Consider the following 12,986-nt stretch of genomic DNA (forward strand, 5'->3'; position numbering starts at 1 on the left):
TCAAAAACTTGCTCCTCTTGGTCATCTTTCCAGCTTTGAAACGGTTCCTTCTGTATGTGCGGCGGTCTGAAATCCGTGGAGTGGACATCGACAACCCTTACATGAACGTCATGACGGCACTAACGGTGCCAGACATCGACGATGTTACAGTGGTGGATTATGATGCCCAGGAGGAGAGGATCTACTGGTCTGACATCAAAACGCAAACCATCAAACGGGCGTTTATTAATGGCACCCAGCTTGAGACCATTCTTTCTGCAGGTGCGTGCATTCCAAACATGCATAATGATAGAATACATCATAGCTTTGTATGGTGTGTATGATAGCGTCTGTGCATACCAGCTAGTACTAATACGCTGGTACACACAAACATACTCATGCATTTAGTTAAAAGGTAATTGGTTCTTACTTATCATAATAATGATATTAATATACTAATAATAACTTCATTTATATAGTACCTTTTAAAAACCACGGTTTAGAAAGTGCTTAGCAGGCGGCAGGGCCCATAAAAACAAAGCATAAGAACTCAACAGCAGAGAGAGCTTAATCTAAAAATTGAATTACAATCAGACATCCAGAAAAACAAACACAAAGATAACAAGTGTGAATTTATAAGGGTATACCTAAAGTGCCTTTTGTCGAGGACCGTCATACCATTATGTTTGCCTATGTAAGATGCATGTATTTATAATAACTCTTTGCAAAACATACCAACACAACAGTTTTTCCATGCTCTGCCTGACAGACATAGTGAACTGCCGCGGTCTGGCTTTAGACTGGCTTTCCAGGAACTTATATTGGCTCAGCTCCGAAAATGACGAGTCGCAGATCAATGTGGCTCGCTTTGATGGGTCCCTGAAGACCTCAATCATCCATGGCATTGATAAGCCAAGGTGCCTTGTAGTGCACCCAGCCAAAGGGTAAGTAGATTAGCACAGTCTGTGCAGTACCTTTCCTTCAATGCAGAGTATTTAGAAGCCTGATTACAGACCTTGATATAACAGAACATAATTCACTGGCTTGAAATGTTTGTGTGGTACAAGGTTACAAGGTTGTCAGGTGGAAAAAAAAATCTATTGGCTTACATTCAGTTTGCAATTAACAACACAACATTCATTGACTGTGAATCGTGTGCCTAATTGAACTGCTAACTATTCCCTCCACACCTTCACTTGCAGAAAAATCTATTGGACAGATGGCAACACCATTAACATGGCCAACATGGACGGGAGTAACAGCAAGGTCCTCAACCAAAACCAGAGGGATCCTGTAGGTCAGTATGAACACTCTCGATAACACAATGCTAGACCTCCACTTCAGCTGTACCTTCCTGTGTTTACATAAAGTAATTATGTTTACATGCAGGCTATAATCTGATTTTAAATTAAAGTCAATAAGATTAGAGTGTTAATATGGTTCAACAGAACACTTTCTCCTGTTATCTTCGTACGCTTGATTTGTGCTGTTATTTGATTATTTGTCAGTATTCTTCAGTGGATTTATTTCATGGCAATTTGGCTCAATTAGATTTTCCTATTTATGATCACTTCATTCTGGTTTCAATTTCCTATTCACATATTGATTTCACAAAGATAGCCTAATGGAAGGACATACATGGAAGTGGTTGTGACCTTGGTTTGCCTCTGTTTGTCTTAGTCTGATTAAAAGCTATCATTTTTCCTTAATGTATATACTGAGTTATACAGTTACAACAATGGTTGATCATATCTTATGTTGTCATTTTGACTTTGTCAACAAGACCCAGGGGACAATATGTGCCCTCAGTTGGGATTATCTCTACAGGCACAGGTGTGAAGAGTGTTTTAGCTCAAGACCACGCTCTTAAAATCCATTGGATCTAAGACAAAGACACATTAGAATAACATTTCTGCACATGGGGCAGGGGTTCTGATTTTGAAACAAATCAGCCACTTTAATAGGTTAGAGTTGGCTTTGATTCCCCCCCTTCAACATGTAAGGTATTTACCATTCAACTTTTTTTATTGTGTTTTTTTGTAATGTACACCAACAAGTTCACACCTTATAGTTATACCTAAACCAACAATGATAAATAATAATAATAATAATAATAATAATAATAATAATAATAATAATAATAATAATAATAATAATAAACAGTACAAACTAAAAGGAAGATAAACATAAGAAAACAAGGTTAATTAACAAAGAGTGTGAATAAACAGAAAGACAGAAATACATGAACAGCATTCCTATTCCTCTTGGTCAGCGGTTCACAAACTTTTTCTGTGGGTGAAAATATTTCCATGCCCCCCCAAACCGTACATATACACGCATTCATACCTATTTATTTATTCATTGATTGATTTATTCCTTTATTAATTAGTTCATTTATTTATTTATTTTTAATTCGTTTGTGATGAACTAATTAATTTCCTTTTTTATATAATTGATTTTCGAGGTAATGATATTTTGCGGTACAAAATGATAAGAGATTACACATGTGAAAATATCATATTTCACTATGACCCCATCAAACAAGTCTGCAATGCAACATTCAACTCATGTCTGAGACCTAGACCACAGACAGATGATTTTAAAATCCTCTTCCTGTTATCCTTATCTGAATTTCCTTTCCTCTCCTCCTCCCCTGTTCATATAATTTAGACATCTACAGGTGCTTTATTTTACTCTTTGAGTTCTATCAAGTTCTTACAGCTGACAACATGCTGCTTCCTGTAGTAGCCCTTCCGAAGTAAAGTTTTTTTGGACAATGTAACTTGAGGGGACTTTTATTGTGAAACATTTTTTGGGGGAAAGTTAAATGTTAATCATTGAAGTAGCTTAACTACGATTAGCGGCGGCCTTCAGGAGTTATAATATTTACAATTGTTCGTCTGGCCTCCCGTCACAGCTACAGTCATCGATCCTACTCATCTTGAACTTTAGCAAACAGAGTTTAAACACACTGTGAAGCAGGTAGAGCCGTGGTAACAGATGAAAATCCCTGCAGCGTGAGCTTCTGTTTAATGAGCGTGGCTCTGCTCTGAAGTGTCACAGGTTAACACAGAGAGGAGGAGGTCTGATCTACGTTGTTGTCTGTCACATATAACTCTGCTACACTACTATGTTTACCTGCCACTTCACTTCTATCACACATACACAGAGTTGGCCTAGTTAGAACTGGGTGTATTGATTTGATTAAGCTGTGTCGCTCCCCCCGTCATAACTCTGCGCGCCCCCCAGTTTGAAAACCACTGCCCTTGGTGATGTTTAGAGGTTAACATGTAGAGTTTTCCATGTCACAATATTACTTTTCATAGTCATAAATGATGTACATTAAAAATAGGGGACATATTAATTGAACATCAAATATCATCATAGTCATCTTCTCCAATAATTTCCAGATAGGGACCCCATATAGATCTGAATACCTCAGTGTTATTATCCAATCAAATCCAATCCACTTTATTTATATAACACATTTAAAAGCAATCAAGTTTAGCAAAGTGCTGCACAGTGAGGTGAGGTGCATCTTGCCTGTCGATTTCTTATTATGCGTTCTGTAGATAAGCTGTTCAAAAGAAGCTAACCTGGCCAGTTCATATATCCATTATCTAAAACTGATCTTCTGTCTTGATTTCTAATGGAAATCAGAACATGTAAGGTATTAACAAAGTGGACCTAAGGGGCGTAACAGATGCAACTGTACTTTTGTACAACAGGGAAACAAACAACACTGAATGTGCAATGAATGACATGACAAAGCAGTCAGTGTTTGTTCCTCTGAGGAATTGTTTCTTGTTGGTTGTCTCACTGTGGACTTCCTGTTGTTGATTCTAGTTGTTGTAGCGTGTTACTGTGAGATGACTTGTACGTGGCCCCCAGTTGGGTGTGGAAAATACTACGATTTCAATTGTTATTATTGATTTGTTGGCTTGAGCACTTCTGTTGATCAATACGTTAAAACAATATGTTATAATTGTCCACCTTAACAACAACATTAAATGAATTGTTGGCTACTCCAATGGTGTGGTAAGTATAGATATCTTTATATTTGGAAGGTCAGGTTAACAGAGCAGCTGGACGGTGATTCTCATTGGCCCACCACCTGATTTAGTGAAATGGTGCCCCTCCTTAGCCTCTTGGTTGATTTATATTGACATTCATTTTTTGGTCCAGAACAGAGAGTAGGGACATTTCTTTTGACCCTGGAAGTTAGCTATTTTATATCTTAAAAACACTGCAGAAACAACTGACAATCAGAGTCCATATCACTACAGCTGAGAAAATAGCTTCCTGGTTCAACACAACATTTCAATCACCAGTCAGTGCAGTACAGGCACGAGTGAGTGCAGATCATATTGTAGATTTTCTGGGATGGAGATCGCCATAGAGCCAAAAAAACTAGAGTACAAGCTTAATTTGGAAGCCCTGCCTCCTGAATCAGAGACCGGACCACACATCTGAGGCTGGTCACACAGTAGATGAATTTTAGATCTCACCTGATTTCACCCTCATATATGAGAAATGTACGTGATCAGAAAACAAACAAACAGGAAGTAACGACATCAGCTGGTGTGTGTCCTGTTTTGTAGCGAAAAACAAGAAAAAGATAGAAGGGTGAAATCTTGGCTGGAAGATTCAATACTCCACTTGGCATGGGGGCAAAGTTGTGTTTGCGTTCACTGCTATTTTTTGTGAGCTGGAGAAGTATGCAACATCTGGTTAGTGGCACTTCCCAGTTTTCTCCTCTCATTGGTTATTGAGGTAATTCCATTGGAGACCGTTGGATCAGGAATGGTTAATATCCAACATGTTTGATATTTTTAATCCCAGCTGGGGGAGGCTCTAACTCAGTCGTTAGCTGTAAAAAATAGTTATTTACACCACACACTTGAGGATCATTTTGGTCAAATAATCGGTAACAGCTGGGGGGTGTCAAATCAGGCCTAAAATCGTCTATAGTGTGTGTCCAGTCTAAGCTTGAAGTCTTGCTCATTAGGAACCTCCCAAACCTAATGGTTTCATAATGCTTTGGAGGACTTTGCAAGCGTTGTATAATTTCTGATCCTTACCACTCAAATGAAAAAAAAGATCAAAGCTAACCTACATGCCATATATATTTCACAGCTCCTCATCTGTGCAGCTACAAAGGCAAAAAAATCACTTTAAAGAAAGACAATGCTGAGAGAACCAGACACTAACATCAAAAGACCAGGGTTTAATGCCCCTCAGTGTGGAGGTAGATCACTTGTGCTTTATGCAGTCTTCAGTTTTGATGGATATTGCAAAATCTCTGGCATGCAAAGAGCTTTTGAGCATTTGCCTGTCAGACTTTAAAACCCAGATTTAACATGGGGGTCATTTAGGCTCAAAACACTAGGGTTCTTGGATCTTACTGCTCTTGAAGAGTGCTGCTAAATTGGCTTTGTAAAAGGTTATCAGAATACATTTGATAGCAGGTCAAGAAAGCAATCTATAAACAGCCTAAAAATATCTCAGGTAGGCCTGATTTATCCTAAAGTATTACTGAGGTGGTATAAGATGTTTTTATAAGTTTGACAGTCTTTCCAGGATTGTAAGTGAAAAGAACTACACATCTAGTGAATATATGACTGTTTATATCCAAAAAGGGGACAAGTAAAATGAAAAATATATGAGAAAACAGAAGAATTGCACTGTTAAAACCATGTATAAGTCATGTCACCCATAAAAAAAAAGGTCAGATCACATCTTTTTTAGACTTAAATGCACTGTGCACTGCAGTGGGTACTCACTGTTCAATACCCTGCTCACTCCAAGAAGTAGGATGAAAAGGTACTGTCTGCAGATATTCCTCTGATGTTTCATTGTTGTATTGTGAAAGAGCATCTATAATACTTGAGCCTCCTATTGTGATGGCTCAAACAGGAATGTTATTGAGTATGGGATGAGGATCTTTATCCAAAAGCAGCTGTTTACCATGGCTTGCCGACCTCAGAAGGGGCTGGTATGACGAAACAAAAGTAACTTGAAAAAAGCAGCAGCAACTTTGAAGTTTGGGAACACAAGCTCTACGTGGATGATGGACTCATTTTCATGTCAGCAGAGGAGGCAGCAATAACCTCGTTAAAGATAACACACTGCTTCCTTCTGAGTCAAACATGAGGCCTCACAGGATTACATGAAATAGCTGTCTTTAGAGTGTTTCCAATGGGTGTCCATACAAAGGAAATCAAGGACATTCACCTGTTTGCTAAAACCTTACCAACAGAGTGCAGCCTGGGTTTAGGTGAGAGGTTGCTGTAGCTTCCCAAACATCTGTCTGCAACAAGCCTTTAATACACTGTGGAGTTTCATGAAGAATTAATGACCTCTTCAACCCTCTTGAGCTCATTGCTTCCGTCAGTATTCAGCGAACATTTTAACTCAGAACTTTCTATGAAATTAAGTGACTCGGCTGCTCCACTTCCATAAAAGATGTGCAGTCTGTGGATGGTAAGGGGGGACTTTCTTCCAGACCTGCAAGAATTTCATATTGGTTAAGCTTACAGAAGCATCATCATTTTTAACAGCTCTGCATGCTGGAAGTTAGCTTTCCTTATTTCTGTTGGTTGGCCAATATCTTCAGATGACTGTCAATCATTTAAGAGGGATATTTGCTCAGCTTGTTTCTCTGATCATTTCTGATCCAGATGGCTGAAGACTGAATCATTAATCTTGGTAAAATGTGCAGTTAAAGACAACAAGGATATGAAAAATAAATAATGAGATGGTGGTAGGATGGGCTGGACAGTATGTTGAACTGTATCTTTGTGGAGCAGCGTGGAGGAAGCATTAGTATGTATCCTCAAGTTCAGACAAACCTCCATAACTGGGCAACAAATGAAAGGATTTGACAGATGAGCTTAGGAGTGGTAATGGTGAGATGCAGTGGAACATCAATTTCAAAGAAAACTGGGTGGCGATTCATTGGCGTCTTGGATCACATCCAGCCGTAGAACATGGATTGATGACAGTTGGAAGAAGTATAAGCTAGTATTTACTTCAAAAGAAACTCCTACATCTTTTACTCTTAACTTTAGAGGGCCGCATTGCCAAGCTCATTATGAGAGATGTTGATGAGCGAGTTGGTTTTCGAGGAAGGTGCCATATGCTCTCTTGGCTGAGACTGAAATATTGCATGCAAGCACCTCAGCAAGAAAATTAATCAAAGAAAGCATGATGTTTCAACGGCAAAGGGCCAATGTAGACATGGAAAGGATGGCAGGTTGCTTAAAAGTTGTCTCACATCAGACTGACACCTTTAACGTAGAATGGCATACACTTATCTAAGTCAGTGTATTCTGTGTTGATCAAAAGTAATCTCAGGACACTTTTAATGTAGATCAAGTTAAGACTATATTATTCTGCATATAATGTTCTACTCTAATATCTGACTAATATGCCACTGAGGGCCATCAAAGTGAAGCATGGATAGAGTTATATGAAAAGTCATACAATTTTCAACAACTTTCCAATTATCACTGTGCCTGGTTTCCATAATGATATAATGGAACCTCTCACATCAAAGTGTATTTTTAAGCTTTGGGGAAAGCCAATTTTTCCGCTGCTACTCATTCACAAAGGGCGGCATGGGCATGTGCAGTGTGAAAGGTTTGAGGTAAATCCCATACATGTTATTATTTCTTTGTTTTGTTTTGTCTGAAAGAGATACAGCAAACATTAGAGGAGAAGGGCTTACTTTAGAAGGGGAAACTGCATTTTTGCACTCTGGTGTTGAACAGCATATACACACAGAGGCTAGGGAAACAGACATGCACACATGGAGAGCTGTCAGAGTAAGCATACTGATGCCTTGCTCAATGGTATCTCTGCAGTGCCCAGGAGGTTACTGCCACCTCTGTAGCAACAAGTTTGTGTGTTAATTTTGGGCAAATGAACAGGACACCTTCCGGTTCCCATACCATGCACTGACAGGTTAAGACCTCATCCAAACATATGTGGATTTTTTTTAAATCAGTTTTTTCTCTGCCCTTTCGCCTTTCGTCCATGTGTAAACAGAGTTTTAGATCACGAAAAACTGAGGTTTTGGAAAACACCTTTCAAGGTGAAGATTTTTTAGTTCTTAAAACATCAGGAAACGTTAGTGGAATATTTAAAATTCACATAGAATATCCAAATGAAATGTGTAGTCAAGCTTCAACAAAAATCTGAGTGAAAATAAACATCAACAACTATGAAAAAACTCTGAACTGCATTTCTCAGGACTGTGTGGGCGTGGCCTAACTCTTTGATTGACAGGTCAAGAGAGAGTTCACAGCCTGCATGTTTGAGCCGTCTGACTCTGAATCTTATGACATCAAAACTCCAGAATCTGGAAATTATTCATTAACAATGGTCTCTGAGTGCTGAGTCACAAAATACTTCAGAATCAGAACTTCTATCATTTATTACTTTTATCACTCCGTAGTCTCCGGGGCATCAGGACCATGGGACGCCTGGAGCAGAGGAGGCTAAAGTGTAGTACGTGCACGCAGAGGAGCTCGGCTCCGGGTGTCAGACGGAGCTGTCTGTCTAAACTCTGAGCTGTCCTGGGGAAAGTTAGTAAAACTGTCCCGGGGAAAGTTAGTGAACCGTTCCTTGGGAAAGTTAGTGAACCTTTCCTGGGGAAAGTCAGTGAACCAGTCCTGGGGATAGTTATTGAACCGGTTCTGGGGATAGTTATTGAACTGGTCCTGGGGATAGTTACTGAACCGGTCCTGTGGAAAGTTAGTAAACCAGTACTTGGGATAGTTAGTGAACTGGTCTTGGGGAAATGAGTCGAGCACGTGCGGGACTGCTTTAGTCACTCAGCCGCAGCTCAACTCAGCTGCGTCCCAAAATTTCCCCAAATTCAGTGTTTCATTTCTGATTGGTTGGATTTTTATTACGTAATAAATATCAGGTTAAACCAGCCCCCTTAAAACCCAGTGTGAAAACGTGTTGGAAAATGTAACTGAACATATTGGAAAAATGGATCAAAGTTGAGTTCCAATATTTTTTACATAGTTTTTAGTATTTACTTATAGTCTTAAATATCATAGGTAGAACGTTTTTGTTGATTTGGGTTCCCAGGGCCTTTAAGTTAACATAGAGTGGTCTAGACCTCCTCTGTTTGTAAAAGCATCTTGAGATAACATTTGTTGTGATTTGGCAGAATACAAACAAAGATTGATTGATTGATTGATTGATTGATTGATTGATTGATTGATTGATTGATTGATTGATTGATAGATAATCTAACTTACTAGTTGCTGTAATTTTCAATTCCTGCATTCAAAAATTACATGGGCCACTGAATATTCCCAGCATCTTTATTTTTTCTTTCTTTCTACAGGTTGTGTGACCAATTTTTCTATGCTGTCTTTCTTTTTAAAGTTTATACCCTACCCATGTGTGATTCATGCTTAACCGACCAAGTTCTACTTGATTTAGCAAAAGCATCTCTCACAGTCTTCATCTCTGAGAGTCGTCGTGACACAGCTCAAGGTCAACCCCTCTCCTTTGTCACACAAACAGCTCTATTGTCCTCACTGTATTTCTTCATATTCCCCAGCATGTCAGCAGTGCAGATAGCCATGCGCACCATATTTCACTGGCTTCATTTATGATTATGGGGTAGTCCTGGGGACAAGCGTAAATTAATGATGCATTGTGACTGTGAATCTGTCAGACATAAATCCAACACATGGTCGGGCACGGCTGGGAAGACAGCAAGTTCGTCAGAGGAGAACAACGACTGAAAGCTTTCAGTTAACGCCTTTAACAGTGGCGCTCCATGAAAAACAGACGTGTTGGCCAGAAACTGAAACTAAAAGCAGTCAGTCGCACTCTTGTTAATGTTTTATTCCAACTGGAGCTCTTATCAAATGTGTGCCAGGAAACACATAAACGGTTCAGCCGTCAATCAAGCAAACGGGTAAATGCTTCAGGAAAATAAAGGGACTTATGGTCTCACGCACCTATTCAAAAATACATATTCAATGTAGGAATGGTTTGAAAGTATATGGCAATCCATGACTGATGGGATTTAATATGATTGCAGCAATGCTCTCTTTTTTAACCTCTACTTCTTTCTCAAATGCTAAGAATTTGATAACAATGACACATTTTAGCATGTCTAATGTATTCTACTTTTACAACTCTTTTGCTGCATTATTCTGTCACTCTTATGTCTCTGATCATGGTTGCAGTGGTGTAAAAAAAAGCTGCCGTGTTTTAATGTCAAGTCTCAAATCCTGTTGAATTGTAGCACGAACGCTGACCTGGTGTCCTCTCCTCACTTCTCCCCCTCTTAGGTCTCTCAATAGACTTCACTGCCAACAAGCTGTACTGGATAAGCTCAGCCAACAGCACTATCAACAGGTGCAATCTGGATGGCAGCGGTCTGGAAGTGCTGGAGACTCTAAAGAGGGAGTTAGTCAAAGGCACAGCTCTGGCCGTGATGGGTGAGTAGAGGTTGTCACAAGTGCATCAGATTGCCATTGTGGGATTAGTCAGAGAGTGTGGAGGGATTACGTGTTTAACCAGTTAAGTGGTTGCAGAATGAAGCTATTTATTCAGCCCTCGCAACAGTTGTGCTTCACTTTGCGTGAAGTAGCAGGGGCATTAGATAATTAATTCACTGTGAAGCAGTGATTGATGATTTATTTTCTCACTTCTTTCACTATAAGAATGGGAGGTGGATGTTCATTATGGGTTGATTCTTTTGTCTGATGTGTCATAGCAATTATCTGTTCATACATTTGAATAGACATTCCCACAAATAAGACAATATGCAGTGCAATCAGTCAAGAAATATAGGTCACATAGCAACAGTGTTAGGCTCACAGCCTTTGGTTCATGCCTTTCCTTTGCCCCTCATATGTACAAGATATATTTTATTGAGCAAGCCCATTCAGGAGGCTTTCTTGTGTGCAATGATTGAAAATGTGAGATAGTTAATAGAAACAATTCAGCAACCATTAAAACCACAGCAATGCTTATAAAGGCTAAAATAATTCCTTAAAGACACTAATTGAAGCTAAAACCCAGCCAGGAAACCACTCTGTAAAGATGCAGTGAAGAATCCATAGTTAGAGACATTAGCTTTGAATGAAAGACACTGACTGGTGACGTCAATGGTGAGACAGGGGCTATTATGCACAACATCCCCAAAGTCCAAAACTGTTGTTACCGATTCGTTCTTACTTCTGTACAGTCAAAGCAGGGATTTCTCTTTGGGGCTGAGTCACAAAAAGATTTCTCAAGGCTTTTGCAGATGAGCCATCTAATTTAGAAAACGCACACCAAGAGTTAAATGCTCCCTAAACTGTGCTGCAGAGCAAACACCGTCTCTGTGCAGTGGTGTTGTTTGCATACATTTAAATGAGCCATTACACATTCATTTTGAGGCAAAATCGACTCCCTTCTATGAGATTGAGCCTCATTGCGAAAAACGTCTAATCCACAAACATCAGTGTTAACAGCCACACGCAGTTTAGAGTGAAATTATTACAGTCTCCTGAGAGCTGGTGGTTACTGCGACACACTGTTTACAAGTAATGTCAAACTTTCTCAATGATAATGATGATTCCACCTCAGAATGGCCTGAAAAGAATACTTCTGTACACAAAATCTGTTCATACTTCTTTGAAATGATAATTGTTATCATATTCTGGGTTGAAATCAGTCTGGGTCTGTCTGAGACTCAACCCCTCATGAACTTGCACACTTGGTCTACGAATGTGGAGATTGTTTTCCTGTTCTTTCCCACTCTGAACTCAGTTCTTGCTGATTCTTGCTTTGAGATGAATGTTGATTTCTTTTATCAAATCTTCCATGAATGTGGCAGCTGTGTCTCAGTGGGTAGAGTTGCTCGTCTCTCATTCGGAAGGTTGGCCGTTCGATCCCAGCTCCTGCACTCACATGCCGAAGTGTCCTTGGGCAAGACACTGAACCCCAAATTAGTCCCGCTGTACGTCAGCGATGTGTGAATGTGTTTAAATGAGATAAGTCAATACTGATGGGTTCTTCACATAGCAGCCTCTGCCATCAGTGTGTGAATGTAGTGCGACTGAAAAGTGCTTTGAGTGGTCAGGAAGACTAGAAAAGCGCTACATAAGTACCAGTCCATTTACCATTTAACTGCACAATACACTGGTAAAAGTGTCCTCTCTTTATTCAAGTCATCATCTGTGTAGAGTTGAGCTTGGTCAGGATAAAGCCTGACTTATACTTCTCCGTCGAATCGACAGTGTGCCGAGTGTTTCATTCTTCCCTGTAGTCACTGCTGTATGATAAACAGCAACATGCATCTGCTCTAAATTAACATCGCTCTGAATCACTGTTAAAAAGTAAACAGAGAACATAGCGGGGTCTGGAGACAGGCTGGTCTCAGGCAGTGTTTCGGCTGAGTATTGCTACTTGACACAGACACATCGATGCATGAGTATGTAGTGTTCACGTCTGCGTTGACCACTGCTGCTTAGGGTCGACGCAGACGCATTAAACAGGCTTAAGAGCGCACAGCACAGCTCTGCACCCCAGTGAGTGGAGATACTGCTGGCTCATCTCCACAGTCAGACCTAAAACAAGTAAACTGCACAGAGCTCTAAACCTTTAGGTGTGTTTGCTCTGGACCTCTATTAGCACAGAAATGTATATTCAAATTGTGGTGCGATTAGCAACCACAATCAATTCTCCCTGGGATTTATCTTTCAGTGTGTTGAAATGATGCTCAAAGAACAGAATATTTTCACACAAGATAAGGGTTTCCAGTGTTAATTTTGGCAGCTATTTTAGATTTAGTCTTAGTCTTTAGACGAAAATGCCTGTTAGTTTTAGTCACATTTTAATATTTTCAGCCCTTTATAGTTTTAGTCACATTTTAATATTTTCAGCCCTTTATAGTTTTAGTAACATTTTAGACTTTTCAGCCCTTTATAGTTTTAGTAACATTTTAGACTTTTCAGCCCTTTATAGTTTTAGTCACATTTTAG

General features: G+C 39.6%; 1 protein-coding gene across 1 annotated transcript in view; it reads left to right on the plus strand.

The window, feature by feature from the left end:
* The window catches only part of lrp1bb (low density lipoprotein receptor-related protein 1Bb), a 426,184-nt gene that overhangs the window by 290,473 nt on the left and 122,725 nt on the right, over positions 1 to 12,986 (plus strand). Inside the window, exons 31-34 of the mRNA XM_034694098.1 lie at positions 34 to 261; positions 749 to 923; positions 1,182 to 1,276; positions 10,305 to 10,454. Of these exons, the coding sequence (XP_034549989.1) occupies positions 34 to 261; positions 749 to 923; positions 1,182 to 1,276; positions 10,305 to 10,454 (648 nt within the window). The remainder of the gene's footprint in view (positions 1 to 33; positions 262 to 748; positions 924 to 1,181; positions 1,277 to 10,304; positions 10,455 to 12,986) is intronic.

The sequence above is a fragment of the Notolabrus celidotus genome, chromosome 10 (genome assembly GCF_009762535.1).
Source record: "Notolabrus celidotus isolate fNotCel1 chromosome 10, fNotCel1.pri, whole genome shotgun sequence".
Lineage (NCBI taxonomy): Eukaryota > Metazoa > Chordata > Actinopteri > Labriformes > Labridae > Notolabrus > Notolabrus celidotus.